The sequence below is a fragment of the Diceros bicornis genome, chromosome 32, assembly GCF_020826845.1.
Source record: "Diceros bicornis minor isolate mBicDic1 chromosome 32, mDicBic1.mat.cur, whole genome shotgun sequence".
Classification (NCBI taxonomy): Eukaryota; Metazoa; Chordata; class Mammalia; order Perissodactyla; family Rhinocerotidae; genus Diceros; species Diceros bicornis.
This window is the reverse complement of record NC_080771.1, coordinates 10,010,823-10,036,049: the sequence shown is the minus strand read 5'-3', so window position 1 is coordinate 10,036,049 and position 25,227 is coordinate 10,010,823. Positions and strand designations below refer to the sequence as shown.

At 39.3% G+C, this 25,227-nt stretch overlaps 1 protein-coding gene across 1 annotated transcript; it reads right to left on the bottom strand.

Moving 5' to 3' along the window:
• Positions 1-936: 936 nt before the first annotated feature.
• OGFOD1 (2-oxoglutarate and iron dependent oxygenase domain containing 1) lies at positions 937-25,019 on the bottom strand. The gene is made up of 13 exons (XM_058527855.1): positions 24,851-25,019; positions 22,839-22,984; positions 19,089-19,135; positions 16,484-16,584; positions 13,014-13,130; positions 12,324-12,415; positions 11,997-12,125; positions 11,333-11,446; positions 9,863-9,942; positions 9,270-9,583; positions 2,342-2,464; positions 1,889-1,947; positions 937-1,398 (listed from the first exon to the last, which is right to left on the bottom strand). The coding sequence occupies exons 1-13, from the start codon at positions 25,002-25,004 to the stop codon at positions 1,237-1,239; spliced, it is 1,638 nt and encodes a 545-aa protein (XP_058383838.1). The 5' UTR covers positions 25,005-25,019; the 3' UTR covers positions 937-1,236.
• Between the last annotated feature and the right edge of the window lie 208 nt (positions 25,020-25,227).

The following is a 25,227-nucleotide window of genomic DNA, read 5'->3' as shown; positions in this document are numbered from 1 at the left end:
ATGTCAATTAAAGCTAATAATTAATAAATGTCAAAAAGAGAAAGGAAACAGACAGTATTGGAATGGAATGAGAATAACATCTTTCAACTAAAAGATGCAATGATACCTATACTCACCAATGCACCCCCCACACATAGGTAGTAGTTACCATAAAACCTCCAGAACAGTTCAGGAAAAAGGATGTAACAAAATGGACAGCCTCTTGGCATTTTGATTTGGCTTTTTGGCATTTGGTCTCTTAAAGGAAAAAAAGGCAACTAATTTTATAGTTGATCCTACAGTATTTAGGAAAATGAAAGCCACATGTGATGCTAGAATCATTTAGTTATAAGGAGCCACAACTCCAGGATGAAAAGCAGTGGGCACCTGGAAACCACTACATAGGACAGAAGCAGCCATCTTCTTTACCACCCAGAAGTGTCTAGGGGCCCCATGGTTATAGGCCAGGCCTTTTCCAAGGCAATACTACTACACAGCACCTAAGTCTACACCGTTCTTGGAGAGGCACAGTAGAACAAACCCATAGGCAATGGAAGGAAGTGTAATGGGCCCAGCATGAACAGGATGGAAGGTTCTATAATCTTCTAGGCCAGTGTGATTAGGGAGGGCAGAATCTGCAGTCACTTATGAGTATTAAAAAAAAAAAATCACTGGAAACATGGATGACCCTTGAAGACTTTATGCTACGTGAAATAAGCCAGTCACAAAAGGACATATTGTATTATTCCACTTATATGAGGAATATGAGCAGTCAAATTCATAGAGACAGAAAGTAGAATGGTGGTTGCCAGAAGAGGGGAAGGGGGAAGTGAGGATCAACTATTTAATGGGGACAGAGTTTCAGTTTGGGAAGATGGAAAAGTTCTGGAGATGGATGGTGGTGCAAGTTGCACAACAATGTGAATTTACATAATGCCACTTAACTGTACACTTAAAAATGGTTAAAATGGTACATTTTATGTCACGTATATTTTACCACACAAAATTATTTTTAAATCACTAAAGAAGTCAATGTGGAAAATGAAGAACTGAATGTTAAAGACAAAAAAATATTTTTTTAAATTAAGATCTAGATTGAAGACAATCATTATGAGTCCTATGCAAGGACAACCACACACCGTTTTAAGAACACTGTCACACAGGTCACCTTGTAGCTCTGCTTCACTCGACGCCCAGCTCTTCCAGACTTCCCAGTACCAACGAAGGGTCCCTTTTTCTCAGCTTTTCCCGGCCATGTCATTCATAATAGATAAATGAAAAGTCCCAGAAACCTGTTCTGTTTGGAAAGGTTTTCTTTTGTTCTAGGCTTCGGTGGTTAATATGCTTGACAAATTTCAGAGTCTCTCTATCTCTGTAGACCAATGCCAAAGAATTGTTTTCTGGATTCACTGTTAGCAGCTGAAATAGGCAAATACAATGACACATCAGAACACAAGCTTATTCTCAACTCTCTCCTTCAGTGCTTCACCATTGCACAGATGGTCTCCATATCGAGTACTCAGACTGGCGACAGGGGGTCCTTTACTAGGAAGAGCTATTGCTCTGGCTGTCAAGACATTTTCCAATAAGCCCCATTCCAATACATGCCCAGAAAGGTTTTACCTAATGCACTGATTTCTTGCTACGTTGAAATTCATGGGAATGCACCATGTGGCTCTTAATTTATTTGGAATTTTTCAGTAGGGTAGAATAAATGCTTAGTGATCATCCCTTAGCATGTTTATTCTATGCTGAGTACTTTCTGCTAGAAATTAGAACCACTGGTAGGCAGACCAACATGGATTTATCAGCTAAAGACTCTGGCAGAAGGTCATAAAAATTGGGTCTCTGAAGAATGAAAGCTTCCTCAAGAACTAGAAAGCATAGTTTGCTGTCAGAAGCAACTTACCTCTTCATCTTCACCTTTGGCAATGTAGGAAGTAAAGCCACCATACTCTGGCTCCCAGCCTTACAAAGGGAAAATAAACAATCAGAAAGCTCTCACTGCAAGAGTTACATCATCTGCTTAAATCAGTGATCCCATGCTGCTTAAAACTGAGGGATCTGGGAGTTCAGTAGTCACCAACTCTATGACTTATGAGCCTGAATTTACCATTCAATAGGGGTTATTGGAGGGAAATTATGGTTCGGTCCATCTCCCATACCTTAGTCACAGATACAATTTTAGCCTCTGAAGGCTGACATTCATGACCCCTTAAGATCCCTTCCAACACTGAGCTCGTGTAATCTGAGGTCCTGGTCAAGGCAAATTACTTCTGAATTAGTTCAGCTGGAGAGGGTCACTCAGGAGAGACTGCCGCTTTTAAGGAAACAATTCACTGCTTTCCTTCCTTTCTCTTACCTTCACAGCCACAGTAGAGAAGTAAGTCCAGGGCAAATTCAGTCTTGCTGTTGTCATGGATTAAAGTGTAGTGACCGGTCTTCCAATGCCTCAGTTCCCCCTGGCATGTGGGAACACTTGATTCTAAGGAAAAACAACAGAAGGCCAGAAAAATTTTAAAATAACCTTGATACCACTGCTAGATTCCAAGGGAATGATAATTAGGCATGATACAGCACAAAAGGGAAACAGCTGACCTATTGCTCCACCAAACCAGCCTTATAGTAACTGTCAGAAATGTACCATGTCTGACTATTTGGGGTAAAAAAAGCTATTTCTCTCTTCACAATAAATTAATATAGATGGACTACAGATTTAGCTGCCAAAAATAAAAAATTATCACATGAATATTATTATTATTATTTTAAAGAGACTTTATTTTTTAGAGCAGTTTTAGGTTTACAGAAAAATTTCCCAGAAAGTAGTTTCCATACCCCGCCCCCGCCCCCCAGTTTCCCGTTATTTACATCTTGTCTTAGTGTGGTTCATTTGTTACAACTGACAAACCAATGTTGATACATTACTATTAACTAAAGTCCATAGTTTATATTAGGATTAACTTTTCTGTTGTACATTCTATGGTTTTGACAAATGTGTAATGTCATGTGTCCATCATTACAGCATCATACAGAATAGTTGCAGTGCCATAAAAACCCCCTGTGCTCAACCTATTCATCCTTCCCTTCCCCAATCCCTTCCAACCACTGATCTTTTTCCTCTCTCCTTAGTTTTGCCTTTTCTAGAATGTCATATAGTTGGAATCATACAATATGTAGCCTTTTCAGACTGGCATCTTTCACTCAGTAATACGCGTTTAAGGTTCCTCTCTGTCTTTTCACAGCTTGTAGCTCATTTCTTTTTAACTTCATCCTGTTGTGGTTGGAGAAGATACTTTGTATGATATCTATCTTTTAAAATCTATTGAGCCTTAATTTGTGGCCTAACATGTGGTCTATCCTGGAAAATGTCCCATGTGCACTTGAGAAGAATGTGTATGCTGCTGTTGTTAGGTAGAGTGTTCTGTATTATGGCTGTTAGATCTAGTTGGCTTATTGTGTTAAGTCCTCTGTTTTCTTACTTATCTTCTGTCTGGTTGTTCATCCATTATTGAGAGTGGGGTACTGAAGTCTCCAACTGTTATTTTAGAGCTCTTTATTTATCCCTTCAATTCTGTCAGTTTTTGCTTCATATATTTTTATATTCTGTCATCAAGTACATAAATGTTTATAATTGTTATGTCTTCTTGCTGTACTGAAACTTTTTAAAATATATAATGTCCTTCTTGTCTCTTGTAATCTTTCCTGATTTAAAGTCTGTTTTGTCTGATAATAGCATAGCCACCTCTGCTCTCTTTTGGTTACTATTTGCATGGAATATTTTTCTCCATCCTTTTACTTTCAAATCTCTTTGTAAAGTCTTTGGATCTAAAGTGAGTTTCTTGTAGGTAGCATATAGCTGGATCATGTGTTTTTATCCATTCTGCCAATCTCTGTCTTTTGATTGTCAAAGTAATTACTGATCCAGAGGGACTTAATTCTATCATTTTGCTATTTGTTTTCTAAATGCCATATAGCTTTTTTGTCCCTCATTTCCTGCATTACTGTCTTCTTTTGTGTTTAGTTGATTTTTTGTAGTGAAATGTTTAAATTCCTTTCTCATTTCCTTTTGTATAGCTTCTATAGCTATTTTCTTCGTGGTTACCATGGGGATTACATTTAACATCCTAAAGTTATGACATTCTAATTTGAGTTTATAGCAATTTAACTTCAATAACATACAAAAACTCTGCTCCTCTACAGGTCCATCCCCACCTCTTTCAGTTGCTGATGTCACAAAGTTACATCTTTATACATTATGTGCCCGAAAGCATAAACTAATAATTCTTTTAAATGCATTAGTCTCTTAAATTATGTAGAAAACGATATGCGGAGTTACAAACCAAAGCTATAATAAAACCAGCTTTTAGACTAACGATTTTAAAAAAATATATTAGTCTCTTAAATCACGTAGAAAACAAAAAGTAGACCTACAAACTGTTGTTATAATAATACTACCTTTTATAATTGCCCATGTATTTACCTTTATCAAGATCTTTATTTTTCCTTATGGCTTCCATACTGTCTAGTGTCCTTTCATTTCACCCTGCAGGATTCCCTTGAGCGTTTCTTGCAGGGCAGGTCTAGTGGTCACAAACTTCCTCAGCTTTTGTTTATCTAAGAATGTCTCAATTCCTCCCTCACTCTTGAAGGACAGTTTTGCCGGATATAGGATTCTTGATGAGCAGTTTTTTCTCTTAGCACTTTGAATATACTGGCCCATTGCCTTCTGGCCTCGAAAATTTCTTTTTTTTTTTTTTAATTTTTCTTTTTTTTATTTTAATGTTTTCAAATGAAAAAAACTTTTTTTTGAGGAAGATTGGCCCTGAGCTAACATCTGTTGCCAGTCTTCCTCTTTTTCTTTTTGTCTCTCCAAAGCCCCAGTACATAGTTGTATATCATAGTTGGGGGTCCTTCTAGTTCCTCTATGTGAGATGCCGCCTCAGCATGGCTTGATGAACAGTGAGTAGGTCCACACCCAGGATCTGAACCTGCGAACCCTGGGCTGCCAAAGCGGAATGTGTGAACTTAACTGCCACGCCACTGGGCTGCCGGCCCCTGCCTTGAAAATTTCTGATGAGAAATCTGCAGATAATCTTATTGAGGATCCCTTATATGTAATGATTTGCTTCTCTCTTGCTGCTTTCAAGACTTGCTCTTGAGCTTTGGCTTTTGAAAGCTCGTTTATAATGTGTCTTGGTGTGGGTCTCTGACTTCATCTTACTTGGAGCTCACTGAGCCTCTTAGATGTTTATATTCATCTCTTTCATCAAATTTGGGAAGTTTTCAGCGATTATTTCTTCAAATATTCTCTCTGCTCCTTCTGGGACTCCCACAATGTGTATATTGGTCCATTTGATGGTATCCCACAGGTCCCTTAGGCTCTGCTCACTTTTTTTCAATATTTTTTCTTTCTGTTCCTCAATCTTTATAATTTCCACTGTCCTATCTTCAAGTTTGCTGAATCTTCTGCCTGCTAAAATCTGTCTTTGAATTCCTCTCATGATTTTTCTCATTTCAGTTATTGTACTTTTCAGCCTCAGAATTTCTTTTTGATTTCATTTTAGGTTTTCTGTCTCTTTACTGATATTTCCATTTTAATCATAGGTTGTTTTCTTGACTTTCTCCATATCTTCTTTAGTTCTTTAAGACATTTTTAGTTCTTTAGCTTCCTTAAGACAGTTGTTTTAAAGTCTTTGTCTAACATATCTGCCATCAGGTCTTTTTCAGGCACTGTTTCTATTGATTTCTTCCCTCTGAATGGGCCATACTTTACTCTTTCTTTGTATGCCTTGTGATTTTTTTTGTTGAAAAGTGGACATTGGAATCTAATAATGTAGTAACTCTGGAAGCCAGATTTTCCTTCTTCTCCAGGCTTTGCTGTTTTTTGTTGTTATTTTTTGTTTTTGTTTCTTTGATTGTTGTCGGGTATCTCAGTGCTGAAGATCAGCCTGAAGTGTAAACTTAAGGTCTTCTCAGGTCTTTTCTGAGCTTTTTCTCTGGGCATGCATGGTCACTTTCTAATTTTTCCCATATATGCTGTTCTTTATAAATGTCCTAGTCTTTAATGTCTGGCTCCCAAAAGGGGGAAAAAGAGAAAAATGAAGGAGAGGAAAAAAAAAAAATGACACTGGCCCTTTAAGTCCTCTGGAAGTCACTTAAGCCAGATAGGGAGGGGCTTGCAGCAATGCGGGGAAGTGCAACAACAATGGCTACCGTCTCTTTGCGCCTCTAAGATCAAAAGCAGCAGTCAGAGCACAGATCCCCAATATTAGGAGGACAGGGTCCTTTTTGCCTACCCTGGCTCCCACAAGCTGTGCTCAGCTGCCTGCCACATGGCTGAGGATGGGGGATGGGTAGCTGCTACTGTGCTAAGAGCTGAAATTGATCAAAATTAACCACAATTTATCATCCAAGCCTTCCCCTGGAAGTTGCAAGCCTTTAAGAGACTCCCGAGTTCCAAATAGTTACATCAGACAGACTCTACAAGTGCACTTGTTGTTTAGGCAGGGAGACAGACTCCCAATGCTTCCTACTCTGCCGTCTTTCCAGAATCCTCTGAATATTATTTTATCTAATCTTGGAGCAGGAACAGATTTCTAAGCATGTCACCACCAAAAGCAGAAATGATGAAAGGCAAATATAGTTCTGATTACTAAAACATGCTAAACAAAATAAAAAGCAAACTCTGAGATCATGTAGGACAGAGAGTTAATACTCCTATATATAGCATTTTTTACAATCAGTAAGAAAAAACAAAAAGCTCAAAGGAGAAACACACTGAGATCATGAAAGGCAATTCATGATAGAAAATCAAATAACCAATAATAAATACAGGGAAAAATATACAACCATTAATCAAAGAAAGGCAAATGCCACTTTTACCTACAGAATAAATAAAATTGGAAAACATAATTAGTTTCTCAATGAAGAAGGAAAACACCATCTCATACAATACTGGTGAGAGTGCAAATTGATACAAATTTGGGGGAGGGCAATTGCCTTGAAATTTTATGCAGTCTTTGAATAGCACTTGTACCTCTAAGAAGGTATTCTGAAGAAATAATGGATGCATGATTGTTTTATGATAGTGAAGAACTGTGAACAATCTAAGTGCCCACCTCGGGACTGGTTAAGGTCATTTGATGAACTACCTCACAGTCATTAAAAATTATGCTGCAGAACAGTGGTTTTCAAAACTTTTTAACTATGGAATACATTCTTCAAATGAAAGCTTCTAGAAATGCAATGTTGGAAAGAAGGTATACCTAAAGCTGCTTTGGTTGGAGGAGGCAAGGACTTCTTAACTGAGGGGTTGTGCAGACTGTTATGTTGCTATATAAGGATGTAAAAGAACAAAAAAGAACTTCATTAAATATTAAGTGGAAAAAACACAGATTACAGAATATATATGGTATACTCCCATTGAAAAATATATGTGCATAACAAACACCTCTATATGTGCATGTATGTATAGGCCTACATAGCAAAAAAAAAGACTGGAAGGATATATTTCAAATGTTACTAGGGCCACCTGTAGGTGACTAGTTTCCTTTTACTGATTTATGTTCTAAACATTCTGAAATTGACATGTGTAATTTTTTATTAAAAAAAAAACCCAGGCACTTAAAATTGTCAGGTCTGTAATGGTTCCAGTTATCGTACTGGATGTGTCCTAGCTTTGCCAACATTTAACACTGCTATTACATGCCTCAGCAACTTGATAGCTTTTATTAAAAAATAACGTTTCTAGGGGCCAGCCCAGTGGCATAGTGGTTAAGTTCACCTGCTCTGCTTCAGCGGCCTGGGGTTCGCAGGTTTGGATCCCAGAGGCAGACCTATGCACCACTCATCAAGCCATGCTGTGGCAGCATCCCATATACAAAATAGAGAAAGATGGGGACAGATGTTAGCTCAGTGCTAATCTTCCTCAGCAAAAAGAGGAAGATTGGCAACAGGTGTTAGCTAAGGGCTGATCTTCCTCACCAAAAAAAAAAAAAAAAAAAGCGTTTCTTTAAGATGGTAAACTTTGTAAATAGTGACTTTTCTCATTTACCCACTCTGCTTTGGTCCAGAGCCTTGCATACAGTAGATGCTCAATAATAGAATAAAGCATCTTTTGGTTGCCGCACAGATTTTCTTTCAAGTTGCAGGTTCCCATAAAAAAGAAAGCAAAAAGGAATAGACGTGGACAAATACTTTTTCAAGAAGCCCTTGAGGCCCCACGGATCTTCACCTGATTCCTTTTAGGGTCTAGGTATAGACACTAGTATCAATTATCAAGGAAAACCAACCTTCAAAAGAAAGGCTGTCTTGTGTATGGAATAGCACAGAAAAAGCCACCTGGGTCAAGGTTTTCCTAAATATCTGTGGTGACCAAAGTGACAGGTCGGTCAGCTTGGGAGGCTGCGGAATCTGAGTTCCATTGCTTGTGCTGGTTTTGTTTCCACGGACACCCACCTCCCTGTCTTTGCTGTTCTAACTGCACAGGGTCCTGCTCCAGAAATCAGAGTGGGAGGCGGGAGAGCAGAACTGAGGAGCAACTGGTAGCAGGTTTGGAAGGTGTGGAATTTGGCAGGTGTGGAAACATTTAAGCTCAACTTGAGGCTGCTCAGCTGACTGTGCCAACATTTCTACAGAAGTGTTACCTCTTCAGTTTCCTAATGTTTCTCTTTTCCATCTTGTCTGTAGATAATTAAACTTCCTCTACTTTTAATAAGTCCCTTCTATCTATTTGTCCAAATTCAAGCAAGTTTTTCCTAGGCTGTTATTGGTCCTTAGCAGAAATAAGCTGTGCGTCTTCCTCTCCCTTATGTTCTTGTGTTTCAGAGTAATTTTGGGCAAAGCCAGTCATATTTCTCTCCACAATTTGTACTATTATTAGCCCAATAAAATGTATTAACTGTTCCTCCTACCTAAAATGCTCTTCCCACAGATCCTTCTTGTCATTCAGATCTGAGCTTAGATGACAACTCCTCACATGGGCCTTTTCCAGATTGCCCATTCACCAAAGAGGCCATCCAGTCACTCCACAGCACGTAACCCTATTAGAATTTTCTGCATAGCACTTACCCATTACATGACGTTTTCTTGTTGGTGTATACATTTAATCTCTGTCCTCTCCTACTAGAATGTAAGCCCCAGGGGAGCAGAGACCTTGTCTCTTTTGTTCTCTAGCTCCTGAAACAGGGCCTAGCATACAGTAGATGCTCAAGAAATATTTGCTGAATGAACAAATGATTGAATGGTGAATGCCTAGTGGAAAATAAGGACGAGTCATAACAACATCTTACCTTTCTTTGCTTCGTTTTCCTCTGGCTCTAGGTCTGTCTGTTCATTGCTCTGTTGGCTGTTGTTGCTGACGGCCACCTGATTATTCTCTGGCTCAGAGGAGCTATGGCTAGGCCCTTCTTCAGTGCTATCAGCAGCAGAGGCTGCTTCGCCCTCTTTTTTGTCCTCAGTCTCATCTTCTTCTGAAGGGGCCAGGAAGTGAAGTTTCAGGCCTGTGAAGTTGGAGAGCAGCAAGAACAGTGCCTCGGAGCGAAATAATTCCATGCAGTCCTTCAGTATTTTGGGAAGCGTGCTCTCTTCAGCTTTCTCATAAAACCTGAAAAGCAATGATGCCAAGTTGTTCATCAAAGCCACAGATGTAAAATTACTCATGGAATAAAAGCTGATCATTAGCTTTGTACCTCTCTGCCCAAATCTTGGCATAGCATACTAAAGCACAAGTTTTTACTGTAGTGAGATTTTGTTAGGGCCTGCTGCTGGATGTCCCTGGGAACAAAAATCATTAGGGCAAATGTCCTATTATTGGAGGTGAACCTAGCAGACAAATAGGCAGGTGCTGAGTGCAGAAGCAAATACCTTGGATGATGGGTTCTACCTTTTGTTAGGGGGACCGCGGCTGCTCCATTCCACATCTCCTTTCTCCAAAGCCTCACAGACCTCTGCAAATTTCTCAGGCTGGAAAATCAGCAAATAAAGAAGCAGTTAGCAAATCTCCCTGTGATCCCACACTGGTCTTGCAGGTATAGCAGCTCTGCAGAATCATTCTGGCTGATCCTAAAAGAGCCAGCTGACTCTCACTCCTTTCACACAAGAGCCCCGAGTCCTGACACGATGAAGCCAGAGCAAAGACTGGATAAATCGTCAGCATGCTTCAGCCAAGAGACCCGAGTGTCAATTTGGGCCATTTCCTTAAGTAGTTGTCTATCTTTTGTCAAATTGCTAAACCTCTCAAATTCCTGCATTTATAAAATGAAGATCATAATACAGACTCTTTAATTCATAAGATGTGAGAAAAAAAATTAAACTAACAGTCAATGTCATTAAAATGAAAATCTCTGTATAACAATACAGATTTTCTAGGCCTCAGCTCATTGCCGTATTTAATCAGCATTCTAAAAAGTCAAGCGCAGTACAAGAAGCTGATTAATCTACTGAAACATTCTCAAGAGGCTTCATCTGTACTTGTTTAATGCACTTTCCCAAGGAGTGTTCTGAAAACAGTAGACCTATCAGCTATAAATAGGAAAAAGGAGCCCAAAGCATGGTTTAGGTAAGCTGAATTAAATAGGGTTACACAAGTTTATTTATTACAATACTTCTTAAATTCCTTAATGTGCTTTGTCAGTTATAAAATTCCAAGAGAGAGACAGTATGTGGTGTCTCGCAACCTTCTTTTCTTGGAGGAGCAACTCTCGGGACTGTGCGTCTCCGGGACACAGGGTGCACTGGGAAGCCGCACGCCAGCACACGTGGTCTCGTGTGGCCCTCACAACCACTCTTTAAGATGGGCAAGGCGGGAATTACCCCAGTTTAATGGATGATGAAATAAAAGCTCAGAGAGATTTAGTGATTTGCTCAGGTTAGTAAAACCACAGGGCCAGGACATGAATGTAAGTCTTCCAACTTATGATCTAGTTCTCTCTCCACTGTAATGTGCTGCCTCATCATTGCCAAACAATTGTTAATAGGGATTGACCAATTAGTAATCTGTCTATACTAAAAGCAATAGTAAGCACCGTATCCATCAAATGAATAGGAGGTGAACTACACAGAACTCCCTCTCAGTGCAGAAGCTTCTGTGTGTGTGTGTGTGTGTGTGTGTGCCAATAAGATTGTAGAGAACTGGGGTATACCCAAGGGACTCTTAACCCACTAAGCATAAAACTGATACCAGTGTTAGCTATTATCATCATTCCTATATTTTATCTGAAGTAGAAGACATAAACATTTTAACCAGGAACAAAGCAAAAAACAACAAAAACTCTCTTAGTGATGCCTATTCACCCACCCAAGAAGCAAGACTGCATGCCAAACAAGATATATCAGACAGAATATGCTGGCCTACCTTAAGGAACTCCTTTAAGAGAATTTCAGACCTTTCTTCAAACTCGTCTTGAATCTGAACTTGGTAATCCATGTCCAGATACGTGGGGTTGATCCAATCATACAAAATTTCATGCTTACAAAGAAGCAGCAGATGCAAAAAGTGAGTTAATAATTCCTATTGCTTTTGTTCTGACATCATTTCACACTAGTCAAATATATGCACATCCTCACTTTATAATTTTTTCCTTGTTAAACATAAAGTGCTAGAAAACTCTGCCTGAGAAAGACACTATCAAGTTTACTTAAGAAAAATGGAAGAACAAGCGCAAAGTCCAGTTTCATTATTAGGAACAGCCACTTGTTGTTTTAATTTCTTTTTACTGAGGTCACACTGGTTTATAACATTGTGTATATTTCAGGTGTACATCATTATATTTTGACTTCTGTATAAACTATACCGTATTCACCACCAAAAGTCTAGTTGCAATCCATCACCATACAAATGTGCCCTTCTACCCCTTTCGTCCTCCCCGCCACCCCCGCCTCTGTTAACCACCCATCTGTTTTCTGTATCTATGTGTTTGTTGTTGTTGTTAGGAATAGCCACTTCTTAAAACCAGAAAAACAAATGATGTGCTGCAGCTTCTAAGATAAGAATCCCAGCAACAGGAATTTATCCTTACGTCTTGCGGGATGTGAGGGCTCCGAGGTATGAGAGGTTCAAAGTAGTTGGGAGGCCTGGTCAGTGAAGGACCATGAAACCAGCCACTTATAGACAAACGCGACTTTTCTTCAGACAAGACTTCAGACACCTGGAAGGACAAGACCAGCAGCACATCAACACAAAGAATAAGGAGGAAGCCAACACGCGCTCATTTCAGGATCCTTCACACTAGGTGTGAAAACAACCTGGCCACATAAGTCCAACAGGAAACTGTCACATTTAGAAAATGGGTGACTAAAAAGCATGATCCTTAGTACTCTGTATATTTGTGGCTTACAATTTTTACCTGGTGAAAGGATACTGGAGACACTTCAAAGAAAACCAGTGTGTTCCACGAAGGGATAAGAGACTTGACAATCTGCTTCGGCTGAAAGTGTTCTGCACCAGGAGAGAACACATCCATAAATGTGGTTTAATCGTCATTAACCACTTCCAGGCTGTTGTTTCACCTTCACCATTCTCAAATTTCTAAAGGTATCTGGATGTACCCTTCAGATCCCAAAATACCATCTCTTTCCATCTGTTTCACTCATACTTGTTAGTTCTGCTAGGTGACATCTGTTCTTACTACATTATCCATCTATTACTGATGAGGGCTAGAAGTTGTTCTGCAAGTTTTATGAAGTCAACCTCTGGTGTCAGTCATTAAAAAAAACAAACAAACACTGACTTCCTGTCAAATGGACTGGTCCTGGGAGATTCATAGCCACAGGCAGCTTTATATGCTCTCCACCCTTCCATGGTCAGTATTCAGAAGCAGAGTCTGACTATTCCTGATCTTAAATTGACTCTCATTTATCTTTGGAGGAATGATTATTTCAAGTACAACTTAGAGAGGTGGTTGTCAGGGCTGGCATTAATTCCTCCTGTGGTAATCACTGTAATGAATGGCTTCCATCTCCTTTGAGGAGTACAGACATCATGTATAAGAATTCAGAAGCGGCTACTGGAGTTGAAGAGTACACAACTGTGTTACCATCAACGTCGTACAGGTCCAGGGTGCCTCCCAAGCTCCTGTCCCAGGAAGGAACCAGGTAAAGAATGAAGGCGATCCTGCGCCCTTCCAGCTCATCATCATGGCAGAGTAGGGCATCTGCGAGAGGTGAATGCAGACCTTAGAGTCCCAGTGCAGACAATGATATCTGACCCTGCATTTAACATCAGTCCATCTGATATTCATCTGTAGTGTCAGCCCCTCCAGGTTTAAAATGACACTTATTTCTCCTCTTTTATAATTATAGAAATAAAACTGTCAGTATAGGAAACTCTAACAACACTCAAGAGCACATATATACATAGACCCAGAAATAATCACTAGCAATATTTTTACACATATTCTTCCAGTATTTTTCCTACACACATGTATTTGCTTTTTAGAAAAATGGTATCCTACAGTGGTGGTTTTGTGGCCTGCTTTTTTTTTATTACATGGCAAGTGTCTTTCCATATCAATATACATACCTGTCATCTCTTTTACGGCTGCATAGTTATTGTACTATATAGATTATGAATTACTTCCCTTCCCCCTTTAATCAACCTTCTATTTGTTAATTAAGTTGTTTCCTATTCTTGTCTATTATAAAGAATGCTTTAATGAACATCATTGTACATAGATCTTTTTGTACTTGTTCCCATTAGTTTCTTGAGCTAAACTTCTAAAAGCGTTAGGTAGCGGGGAGCAAGATAGGCATCTGTGCAGGGTGGGGGACGGAGGGAATGCTATGGTAAACTGAGATCGTTCACACATGGAGGGACTGTTTCGATAAATAAATATATGGAAAATAATGGTAGCCAGGTTTCTCACTGTTGAAGAAGGGAATCACAAATATGGAAAAAGAGAAATCTAGAACGAATCCTATGGAACTGGAGGAACCAATGTGAATTCAGTTTCCTATATATGTATCTATACAGATATTTAGGTAGATATCTAGATATATAGATATAGAAATACATACAAATGTAAATGCATGTGTACGCATACGTGTGTACATGTACATGCACACACACATTTGCTACCTCCTTCCACTCAGAGGGCTGGGAGCAGTAATACCCTAACACTAGAGTCCAGATCTTGATTTTTAAGTATCATTCTTTGCTAAAAGGAACAAGGTTCTTTGGAAGAATGGTCAATTCCAGGCCTAGAGCATGGGAAATATAAGGTAAGCCTGGAAAATCTTGTTTTGCCAGAAAGTAAGATATATTAAGAATGATGAGGACAATCAAAAAGACACAGAAGTCAGTTTAAAGGGGCTTCCCTTGATCAAATTAGGGACAATATGAGCATCAATGTAATGAAAGTAACTGATGATAGCCCATTACATAAATAGCAATCCATAAATCCACAGACATAAATAAATAAATGAATAAATAAATGAGGAGTGAGGAAACCCTTTACAGTAGAATGACAACTAATAAGTATAGAATAAATGATTTTATTATAAAAATTACCTTTGGCAACCTGCAAAGTCATAATTTAGCAAGAAATATCAGTGGATGCTAAAACAAGTGAATCAAAGCTTGATCAGAAATGGGATATTTACATAATCTTAAAGTATCTCTCCACAAAATACTTATTAATTTACAGAGAGAAAAAGAACAAGTTTACAGTGGAAAAACTTGATGCTAACTACCACCTTAAGTGATCAGTTAATATCACTAGTAATGTGACACACAGAAACCGTGTACCACTTGATAAGATGCAGTAAAAAGAACACATAACTAATTCTGTATTATTCCTGCCAAAAATGCATGGCTTGAATCTAATCATGAGGCAGCATCAGACAAACTCAAACTGAGGGAAGTTTTACGAAAATCTGTAAATCTTTAGAAGCATCAAGATCATGAAAGTCAAGCAGAGACTAAGGAACTGTTCTAGATGGAGGGAGGCTAAAGAGACATGACAACTAAAGGCAATGTTTTGATCTTTTTGCTATAAAGGACCAAATAATGGAACTTGAATGGAGCCTGTGGATTAGACGGGAATAACGTTATCAATCTTAATTTCCTGATTTTGATGGTTTATTACTATTATGTAGGAGAATGTCCTTGTTGTAAGAATTACTGAAGTATTCAGGGGTCTTGGAGTATCGTAAGGGGAACCTATTCTCAAGTAAAATAGGAAAAAATTATTTTTACTATGCTTGCCGCTTTTCTGTAAGTTTGAAATTACTTCAAATTAAGAAGAAAAAAAGAGGGGCCAGCCTGGTGGTGCAAGCGGTTAAGTGCACACGCTCCGCTGCAGTGGCCTGGGGTTCGCCAGTTCGGATCCTGGGCGCGCACCGATGCACCGCTTGTTAAGCCATGCTGTGGCGGCGTCCCATATAAAGTAGAGGAAGATGGGCACGGATGTTAGCCCAGGGCCAGTCTTCCTCAGCAAAAAAGAGAAGGATTGGCATGGATATTTGCTCAGGGCTGGTCTTCCTCACAAGAAAAAAATGAAGTTAAGAAAGGCCATTTATTTGTTTATTTTTATTATTTTTTTTGAGGAAGATTGGCCCTGAGCTAACATCTGTTGCCAATCTTCCTCCTTTTTACCTTTTTCCTCCCCAAAGCTCCAGTAGATAGTTGTATGTCATAGGTGTACATCCTTCTAGTTGCTCTATGTGGAACGCCGCCTCAGCACGGCTTGATGAGCGTTGTGTAGGTCTGTGCCCCAGACCTGAACCAGCGAGCCTCGTGAACTTCACCGCTATGCCACCGGGCCGGCCCCATAAAAAATGCGCATTTAATATGACTCTTCATGTGAATCATTAAGTTATTCTCAAAAAGTTGTGACCTATTTATGCTTCCCCAGGACAATGTAGGAGACTAAACCCAAATCAAAATTTTATTTAGTAAAACAAAACACTTTTCCTTCCAGCTGAAACACCAAACATGTTTTCAGAAAGACATTTCTATGCTCAGAGAGGGAACTGGAAGGATACACCCCAAGCTGGTGACAGTGGATACCTCTGAAGAGAAAGGGGAGGCAAGGAGAAGGGGAAGGAGACTATCATGGTTTACACTGTATACTTCTATATTATTTGAATTTTTTTCCTTAAGAATGTATTCACTTATCACAAATTATTAAAATTTATATTTTCAAAAAAAATGGCACTGAGGGAAATATTTGTTCTCTAGGAAGTCTAAGAGTAGAATTACAATATCACCTCTGAATTTCCCGATATTGTATGCAGAGTTAGTGTGTATGTGCAGCATCAGCATTTTTCTGAAAGTATGGTCAATAGCTTTCACCATATTCTCAAAGAGAACCACTGCCTTATACCTTCCAGTAAGATGGGCACCTCTGTATATGAGCTGGGTCAGATCTTCCTTATTAAGAAGATCCTAATGCTATGCAGGGACACATGGTCTAGGATTTTGGTACCCTGACCACCACCAATCTTTCCACCATGGTTTAGTTAAAACCTTTAAATCTTACAGACATCAGGGCTTTATCTTTCTGACCTGAGAATTCATATTTAGCACAGGACATGTCGATGGTTGATTCCAGGTCAATCTTGGAGATGTCAGAAAGCCAAGCCCGGAAATTTTCAAACAGAATTTTCCTAGAAATGTAAACAAAAAGATAACTTGTTATGCCATAGTGTGGGCTCCATTTGGATCTATGCCTCAACTATTCTTTTCCTGGAGGTTGTGGTTTATTCAAGAGATCCATTCCTGAGAATGTTCCTCACTTTAAACTTGCATAGTTTAGGACTAATATTCCCAGAGAAATAAATGTAAATTTATTTACTGTAATATATTTTTCCTCTACTGTTTCATTTTATTTTCTTCCTCCTAAATTTATAGTATGCCCTATCATGGCAGCGATTTGGCCTCTGTCCTAACAATTTATCACACCAATGTTCCATTCCCAAGTCACTGATTTTTAGACACGTCTTTCAGCACCAATACTAGCACCACTATTTAATGAACACTTGGGTGCCACTGTTGTAGATTAAAAACTTTAAACCGCAATAATGGTGAATATTATGCTAACTGTGCAATAATCAGTAAAATCTTTCATAGAGGTTCTGATGCTAACAAGCTACCAGTAAAAGATGGTGAACATTTCCATGTACCAGCTAAAGTGGCTCTCTGTATAGAAATCACTTTTACACAATTTGTAACTCACTGAGCCAATCAACTTGAAATCACATTAACCTTGATGAATTAAAAACATTTTTAAAGGGTTTATGTTAGTTCAAATTTTACACATAAAGAGACAATATTTTTTGGATCATCCTAGTCCAAATGCATATAATTGAATTTCCCATAAAATGCAATTATGCTGTTCATAACTAAATATCAAGTCTCCAAGTTGATACCCTAAGATTTTAATGCCAAATACCTTTTTACACTGTACACTACCCAAACCATAAAACAGTGTGCTCAGTTAGTCCAACCAGAAGTGCCATGTAACTTTTACAGGCAGAGTTGCAAATTATATAGAATGGGCCAGCACAGCAAACTGCTGAACCAGGTGTCCGATGTGTGTGGTAAACACTTCTGCAAAGTCTTGATGCTTTAAGCAACTCATATTATCAAAAGCTTCTACAAATTTATTCTATAAAAAGCTCTTCTAGTCACATTATGAAAGTGTCACAAGGACAGGGTTATTTTCTGTCATCATTTTCATTTGTTAGTTACATTCACGAGAGAAATCACAGAACCCAGCTGGGAAATAAAAAGATCACCTTTTGTAAAGACCAAGGAATTCCATCTCTTACACCATCTAGCTGCCACCCTTTGGGTATAGAATGTAACTCAGTCCCACAGGAAATGCTTACCAGAGGGGTGTTGTGAACTAATGCTTTAAAGCATGATAATCTCTCTTTGGGAAGAAAAAAAGTCTAAATAAATATGAAATATTACAAGTTACAGTTAACATATGAGCAAAACTTCAGGATTTAGAAGAAATAACAACCTGTGCAGGCTGCCACCACATATGGAAACATTGCAGAGAAAAAAAGAGAATGAGAAAAAATAACTTGTACTATATAGATGGAAAACAAACAGCTATTACAAAGTAACATGTGCTTATTGTAGCAAAACTAGGAAAAAATCCTGTATAAGTAAAAGGAAACTGATAAACTAAAATCTGTAATCCTGCTAGCCAGATTTAAACATTCCCTTCTTCCAAGTCTTTTCCTTTGTACACACATAGGTAGCCAAATATATGACTCTTTTTTAAAATGGGATCACACTGTACTGTTTTAACTTCTTTTCTCTTTATAAGTGTATTTCATCAAGCCTAATAGGCCTTTGCCTATAAGAAATATCATTATTTTATATATCACTTAAAAAAATGTTGCCAATTAAACTTGGACACAACAGTAATTGCCCGAGACATTGGATCTCAGAGATGTTAAAATGAAAAAAAAAAAAAAATTTTAGAATTGATGAAACAGGGTATAACTTTGCCCTATGTTAAAATTCACACACATCATATTCAATGATTGTATAGTTTTCCACTTTAGGTTTTCTACCATTATCTATATAAATCTCAATGGATGGCCATTTAATTTGTACATAATTTTTCACTATTATAAACAACATTACAACAAACAATTTTGTATGGAATCTTTGAGGACATCCTTAATTATTTCCTCAGGATAAATTCTTATACATGGAATTACACTAAAACAGATAAGCATAATTTTAAAGGTTTTGATACATCTTTCAAAACCATCTTCTAAGAAAGACAGCAGCAGTGTATAAAGGTATCTATACTTCTGTCAACACTGGACTTTTTGTTTCTAATATTTGCCAACCTCATATGTAGAAAAGGGTACTTCCAGTGTTAATTTGTTTCCTTGATTACTAACAAGGTTGAACATTTTATCACTGAGAACCTGAGCCTTGGAATCAGACAGACTTGGGTTGTACTTTAGCTTCCTCGATTTTTACCCTGGTAGCCTTGAAGAAGTTACTTAATTTCTCAGTCTGTTTCCTCCTCTACAAAATGGGATAATAACGTCAACAAAGATTACATGACATAACACTTAAAGCACTTAACTACTCTGCCTGGCGTATACTAGGCACCCCACAAAGATGATTACTTGTTTACCTTAAAGCACAGATGTGAGGTTCTCTTCTCTTCTTCAGATCATCAGACTTGGTCAGGAAAAAAGACAAAAAGGATTTCCTTCATATATCAGACACACACAGGAGAGTAGTTTAGTGAGCTCGCTGGCAGTATAGCATTGTGCTTAAGAGCCTGGACTCTGAAGCCAAACTGCCTAGGTTTGAAGCATGGCCCCTCCATTTGGCAGCTCTGTGACTCAGGCAAGTTACTTAGCCTCTCTGTGCCTTATTCATTCAACAAATACTTAAATAGTTATTACAGTGGAAGTTATATTCTTGTTGAGGAAGAGAGACAATAAACATTAAAAAAATCAATTATTAGTATAAAAGAAGGTGATAAATGTATAGGGAAAAAAACAGCAGAGTAAGAGGGACCAGGAGTGCTGAGAGTGGAGAAGGGTTTGCCATTACAAATAGGGTGGCCAGGGTAGACTTCACTGAGATGAAGCAAAGACTTGAAGGAGGTTGGGAAGTGTGCCAAGGGAGTACTTGGCAAAGAAGATCCAAGGTCCTGAGTGTGAAGAATGCCTGGCCTACTCAAGAAATTGCAAGGAGACTGTGTGGCTAGAGCAGAGAGAGTCAGGCGGAGGGAAGTAGGAGATGAGGCCAAAGAGGCAATGGGGGCCTTAGAGCCATCTTAAGGACTTTGGCTTTTACTCAAAGAAATGAGGAACCATTAGAGTTTTTGAGCAAAGGAGTAATATGATCCCCTTTACAATTTTTAAAAACTGAGATAAAATTCACATAACATAAAATTTACCATTTTAACTATTTGAAAGTGTGTAATTCAGTGGATTTTAGTATGTTCATAATGTTGTGCAACCATCACCACTACCTAATTCCAGAATGTTTTCATCACCCCACAAAGAAACCCTGTACCTTTTAGGCAGTCACTCCTCATTCTCCCCTCCCCCTAGCTCCTGGCAACCACTAATCTACTGTCTCTATATATATGTATTTGCTGGTCATTACATACAAATGGAATTATACCATACGTGGCCTTTTGTGTCTAGCTCCTTTCACTTAGCATGTTTTCAAGATTCATCCATGTTGCAGCAGTATTAGTACTTCATTCCTTTTTTCCAGCTGAATAATATTTCATTTTACAGACATACCATATTTGGTTTATCCATTCATCAGTTGATGGACATTTGGGTTGTTTCTACTTTTTGGCTATTATAAATAATGCTGCTATGAGCATTTGCATACAACCTTTTATGTGAACACGTTTTCAATTCTCTTTGGTCCATTTACATTTCAAAAAAACACAATGGCTGTGATTGTGCAGGTGGGCAAGGGTACAAGCAGGGAGACTGGTTAATACACTAAAAGAATAATCCTGGTAAGAGACAAAGATGGCTTGAACCAGGTGTTGGCTGTTGGCAGTGGAAGTGGAAAGAAGTGGGTTTTTCTAAATATATTTTGAAGGTAGAGCAAGTGGAATTTCCCAATGGACTGGATATGAGGCATGAGAGGAATCAAGGACAACCTCGGGTTTCTGGCCTGAGCCACTGAAAAGAGTTGCCATTAACTGAGACGGGGAAAATTGCAGGTGGAGCAGATTTAGGGGAAAGAGCAGGAGTTTAGTTTTGGACATAAGCGTGAGACACTTTATAGATATCCAAGAGTAGAGGCAAAGCCACGAGACTCCCTGGAAATCTGCCTGGAAGTGGTCCAAGGGCTAAACAAACTATCATCAAGAAGTCAGGTACAAAAGGAAGACCTACCAAAGGAGACTAGGAAGGACTCACCAGTGAGGTAGAAGGAAAACCAAGAGAGCATGGTACCCTGAAAGTAAAGTGAAAAAAATGTCCCCAGGAAGGAGGAGTAACATAGTAGGTCAAACGGTGTTGGGACGTCAAGTAAAACCCGACCTGAAATTGATGACTGGATTTACTAATGTGGAAGTTGTGAGTTACCTTGACAAGTAGTTTCAGTGGAGTGTAATAGGTGAAAGCTGAATTACAGGGGCCCTAATAGAGAATGGGAGAAGAGGAATTTGAGACAGTACAGACAACTCATAAGGAATGCTCCTGTCAAGGGGAGCAGAGGAATGGGTGGTAGTTGAAGGGGAAAGTTAGACCAACAGCACTTTTTTCTTCTTAAGATGAGAAGAACTAACCGTACCAGCTTTTTTTTTTTTTTGTATGTTGAAGGGAATGATCCAGAAGAGAAGGAAAAATTGATGCAATTTCTTCATCTGTAAAACAGGAATAGTAATGTATGTCCTTCATAGGATTGTTGAGGATTTAATGAATTAATAAATATAAAGCACTTAGCATGGCATAAAGCATGCACTCAATAATGCTTGCTTTAAAATACATACAGAATATCAGGCTACTCCTAACGACAAACTTGGTTAGGGGGATTGGAAGATGTTATAGGCCCAATTATCAAGTCAACTCAGTACAAACAAAGAAAAAGAGATATAGGTGAAGTCTGAAGGGACAGGAGACTAAAAACAGGTTCTATATTTACTGTCTCAGGATGAAGTTCAGTCCCAAAGTGAGCAGAGTGAAAATTATTCACAGCAGTGCAGAGTTTCACCAAGCACCCATGGGGATCTAAAGTAATGGCTCCCTTGTTTTCTTCCTCACCACCCAGGGCCCTTTTTATTATTTTGCCTCGCACTGACTTCATAGCTAGAAGTATTTTCATCTACCAAATTGTATTAAGTAAAAACCACTTTGATTTCTCAATTTTAGTAATCAGAGATGCATATAGCCCTAAATCAACAAGAGGCCTAGTGTTACCAAAGTTGATACAATTACAAAGGCAGACAACTATGGTTTTTAATTAACCTATGCAACTTTACTATGGATACAAGTTAATTTTCATTAGATTTTCTGAATTATTAAGAATCACATCATTTGTGTATTTAACCTGGACTAATTCAATCATATGTACAAGGCCCAAAGATAGACAGATTGGGGGACACAACCAGCTGACCAAACAGTCAGCTCTGGAGATAACGGAGAAATCCATCATTTACTCTCTTACTCTAGATAAAGAGAAATCAAAGAAAACAAAATAATTCTTCACCTGTTTCATTTTTATTTTTCGTGATTTTAAGGGCTGCTGTCCTTGAGGTTTTATAAAGGATTTCCAAGAGTGATATATACCATGTACTGAAAGATATTCCCCCAAACCGAGGAAACCAATGACCTGTATTTCTATACCTAGACTGGGCCTGTCTTCTAAGAGTAGAAAAACTAGCCTTGATTTTGAGATAGTCTTTTCTGCCAAATTAAATTGGCCATCAAAAAAAGAATGGATCTAACTCTCTACAAGACATATTGCAATGCAGAGCATACTGCAATACACCAAGCTACCTAAAACAAAGACATGAACTCAAAAATCTAAATGGTTATTATCTTCTAATGTACAACTCTCTTCATTATACCACTCCCAAAAATGTACTTAACCCCTTTATTTCTAATGTACTTAATTACTGGCTTACTGTATTTCCTGACTATCTCATCATTACTGTTACCTCTATAAAGTCTTACAGGGTGGGAACTGGCAAAGACTCCCATATAATAATTATAGCACCTAACACAGAGTTAACACTCAGTAAGTTTATGTTAAATGAGTGAATGTTTTTAACAATGTCAAGGCAAGGACCCACCAAGGCAAACCCAACCTAACACACCCCAAGTCTAAAGGTATTGAGTGATTTTATAGATGCTGAATTTCTGAACTGGAAGAGCTGATGTGAAAGGGGCATAAATACCTGCTGGAACTTATATAAATCGTTATACTTTTCATGGAAGTCCAAGTTCAAAAGTTCCTTCTGCAGCCCTTCCAAGAAGTTTTGGCTTTGGATGAAGTTTGGGATCACGCAGTGAAGAAAGGGGTCCATGTCCATGACAATGGCTTCTGTGGGAAGGAAAACATGATCTATGGCTTTTTTCCTTTTGTATTTTTGACCCCTAAGTAGCACAGTAGAGAGAATACCAAAGGGGACGGTCATGAATTTTCTTGGGGGAAGAATTATACGCTCTTCTCTTTTTTCTTTACTGACTCAATACTACTTTGTGTGTGTGTGTGTGTGTGTGTGTGTGTGTGTGTGTGAGGAAGATCAGCCCTGAGCTAACATCCATGCCAATCCTCTTCTTTTTGCTGAGGAAGACTGCCCTAAGGTAACATCTATTGCCAATCCTCCGCCTTTTTTTCCCTTTTTCTCCCCAAAGCCCCAGTAGATAGTCGTATGTCATAGTTGCACATCCTTCTAGTTGCTGCATGTGGGACGCGGCCTCAGCGTGGCTGGACAAGCAGTGCATCGGTGCACGCCCTGGATCCCAACCCGGGCCGCCAGTAGCGGAGTGCGCACACTTAACCGCTCAGCCATGGGGTGGCCCCTGACTCGATACTACTTTTTAAAGATACTGTGCTTAGAATATTAGCCCATAAGATGAGTATAGGTGATGCCACTAAATTAAGTTTCCTGCTCTTTTGGGGGTTTTTTAATTCAATGATTACTTATTGAATTGAATGTATTTTAGATTAATTCATTTCCTCCAAATTTAAAATAAGAGCAGCAAATTAAAAATGAGAATAGCCATACTGCCTGGCAATTTTTCCCCAACCCTTTTCCTTTCCCCAAGTTACTATCAGAGGAAGTTACAACATACATACTTTTTTTTTTTTCTTTTAATCAGTTCAGGCATAACCTCCTTTAATTTGTTGATTTTTACCTCAACATTTTACCCACTGCCTCTGGCGGGAAGATTATGCACCTTTGCAATAATAATCACCACCACCACCACCTGCCAGGTGCCAGGCACAGTGGGGCTTTACATGCATTATCTCATTTAATCCTCCCAACAACGCGAAGGTAGACATTATCACTATCTTCATCCTACAAATGAGGAAATTGAGAAGTCCCTGAGTGGACAGAGCTTGCACTTTCAACACTAAGCTATCAGTTTCTATGTGCATCCAGAGCGCCCATGACTCTTCAAAGCACTTAACCGCTGAAACAAAAATCACAGCAAACTTGAGAAGAGGAAGCGTGATATATTAAGCAGAGTTCTTATGTATAAGGTGATATTTGAAGCAGAGGCTGGAATCCTTCAGTGTAGGCTCCTTCCCTCAGCCCACACACGTTTGCTTGCATGGGTCATGTAGTCGAACTACAGGCATGTAAAAACGAGTACGTTCAGGTGCCTGCTATCTGGCAGCTCACAACGTGCTCTGGCTACCCTATCAGAGGACAACCGAGCTTCACCCTCGGAGGAAAAATCGCATAAGCCACTCAAATACACGTCCAAAGGTTTACTGGTCTTTTTACTCAGGGAAACATTTATTGATGCATACATGCATTACCTTATTAATCTCATTCAGCATCTTTCCGAGGTAAACACTATCAGTTATCCCATTTACACAGGAAAGAACTGAAGTTTAAAAAAGTTAAACCCATTGCCCAACGACGCACCATCAGTGGAGAGGATTCTAACTCAGTAATCTCTAATTCCAGAATTCCACTATGAACTTCCATGCCCTCTACTTCCTGAAACTCCCTGGCCTACATGTCTTCCCTTCTCAGGTTTCTAAACCCAAACTGAACCTGGAATGAAAGGGGGCAGCAGGCCAGGCAAGAGGGTCGCAGGTGGCCAAAGTCACGCTCTCTCCAAGAGCCTCTTCCCTGGCGGCCCCGCTGCTCAGGAATCGGCTCGAGCGCCAGGACTTATTCAGAGGCCCCCAACCCCGCACAGAGGCTGCCCCTTCACAGCCCTCGGTTACCGTGACGGAACGGCGTCCTGCGGCTCCAGGCCTCAGCCACCTGCTTTTTCAAGGTTTCCTCCGTGACAGCGTCCGAAAACTCCGCCATCACCTCCTTCTTTCCCTTTTTCCCCGCCCTGCCCGGGCCGGGCTCAGCCGGCCGTTTCCCATTCATCTCCTCCTAGGCTACAGACCTCCGCCACGCTGATCAAGCAACTCTTTTCCTAGGGAGACTACAATTCCCAGGATGCCGCCTTCCAAGGGTCCCCGACGCCACCCAATAGGAAGGACCAAAGTAAGAGGAGGCGGAATCCATACCGGATTTACCAATGAGAGCTCCAGATATTGCGGCCGTCCCACCAGCGATTGGCCTAATGGCATGGCCGGCCGTTGCCTCT

What these genes read in the sequence shown, in the direction of transcription:
- OGFOD1 (XM_058527855.1), bottom strand. Translation starts at nt 25,004, where the DNA reads ATGAATGGGAAACGGCCGGCTGAGCCCGGCCCGGGCAGGGCGGGGAAA. An exon ending in CCTCACATCTGTGCTTTAAG is followed by an intron (nt 16,585 to 19,088) that starts GTAAACAAGTAA and finishes TTACATTTCTAG; the next exon opens with GAAAATTCTGTTTGAAAATT. An exon ending in TGCTAAATATGAATTCTCAG is followed by an intron (nt 13,131 to 16,483) that starts GTCAGAAAGATA and finishes CACCTCTCGCAG; the next exon opens with ATGCCCTACTCTGCCATGAT.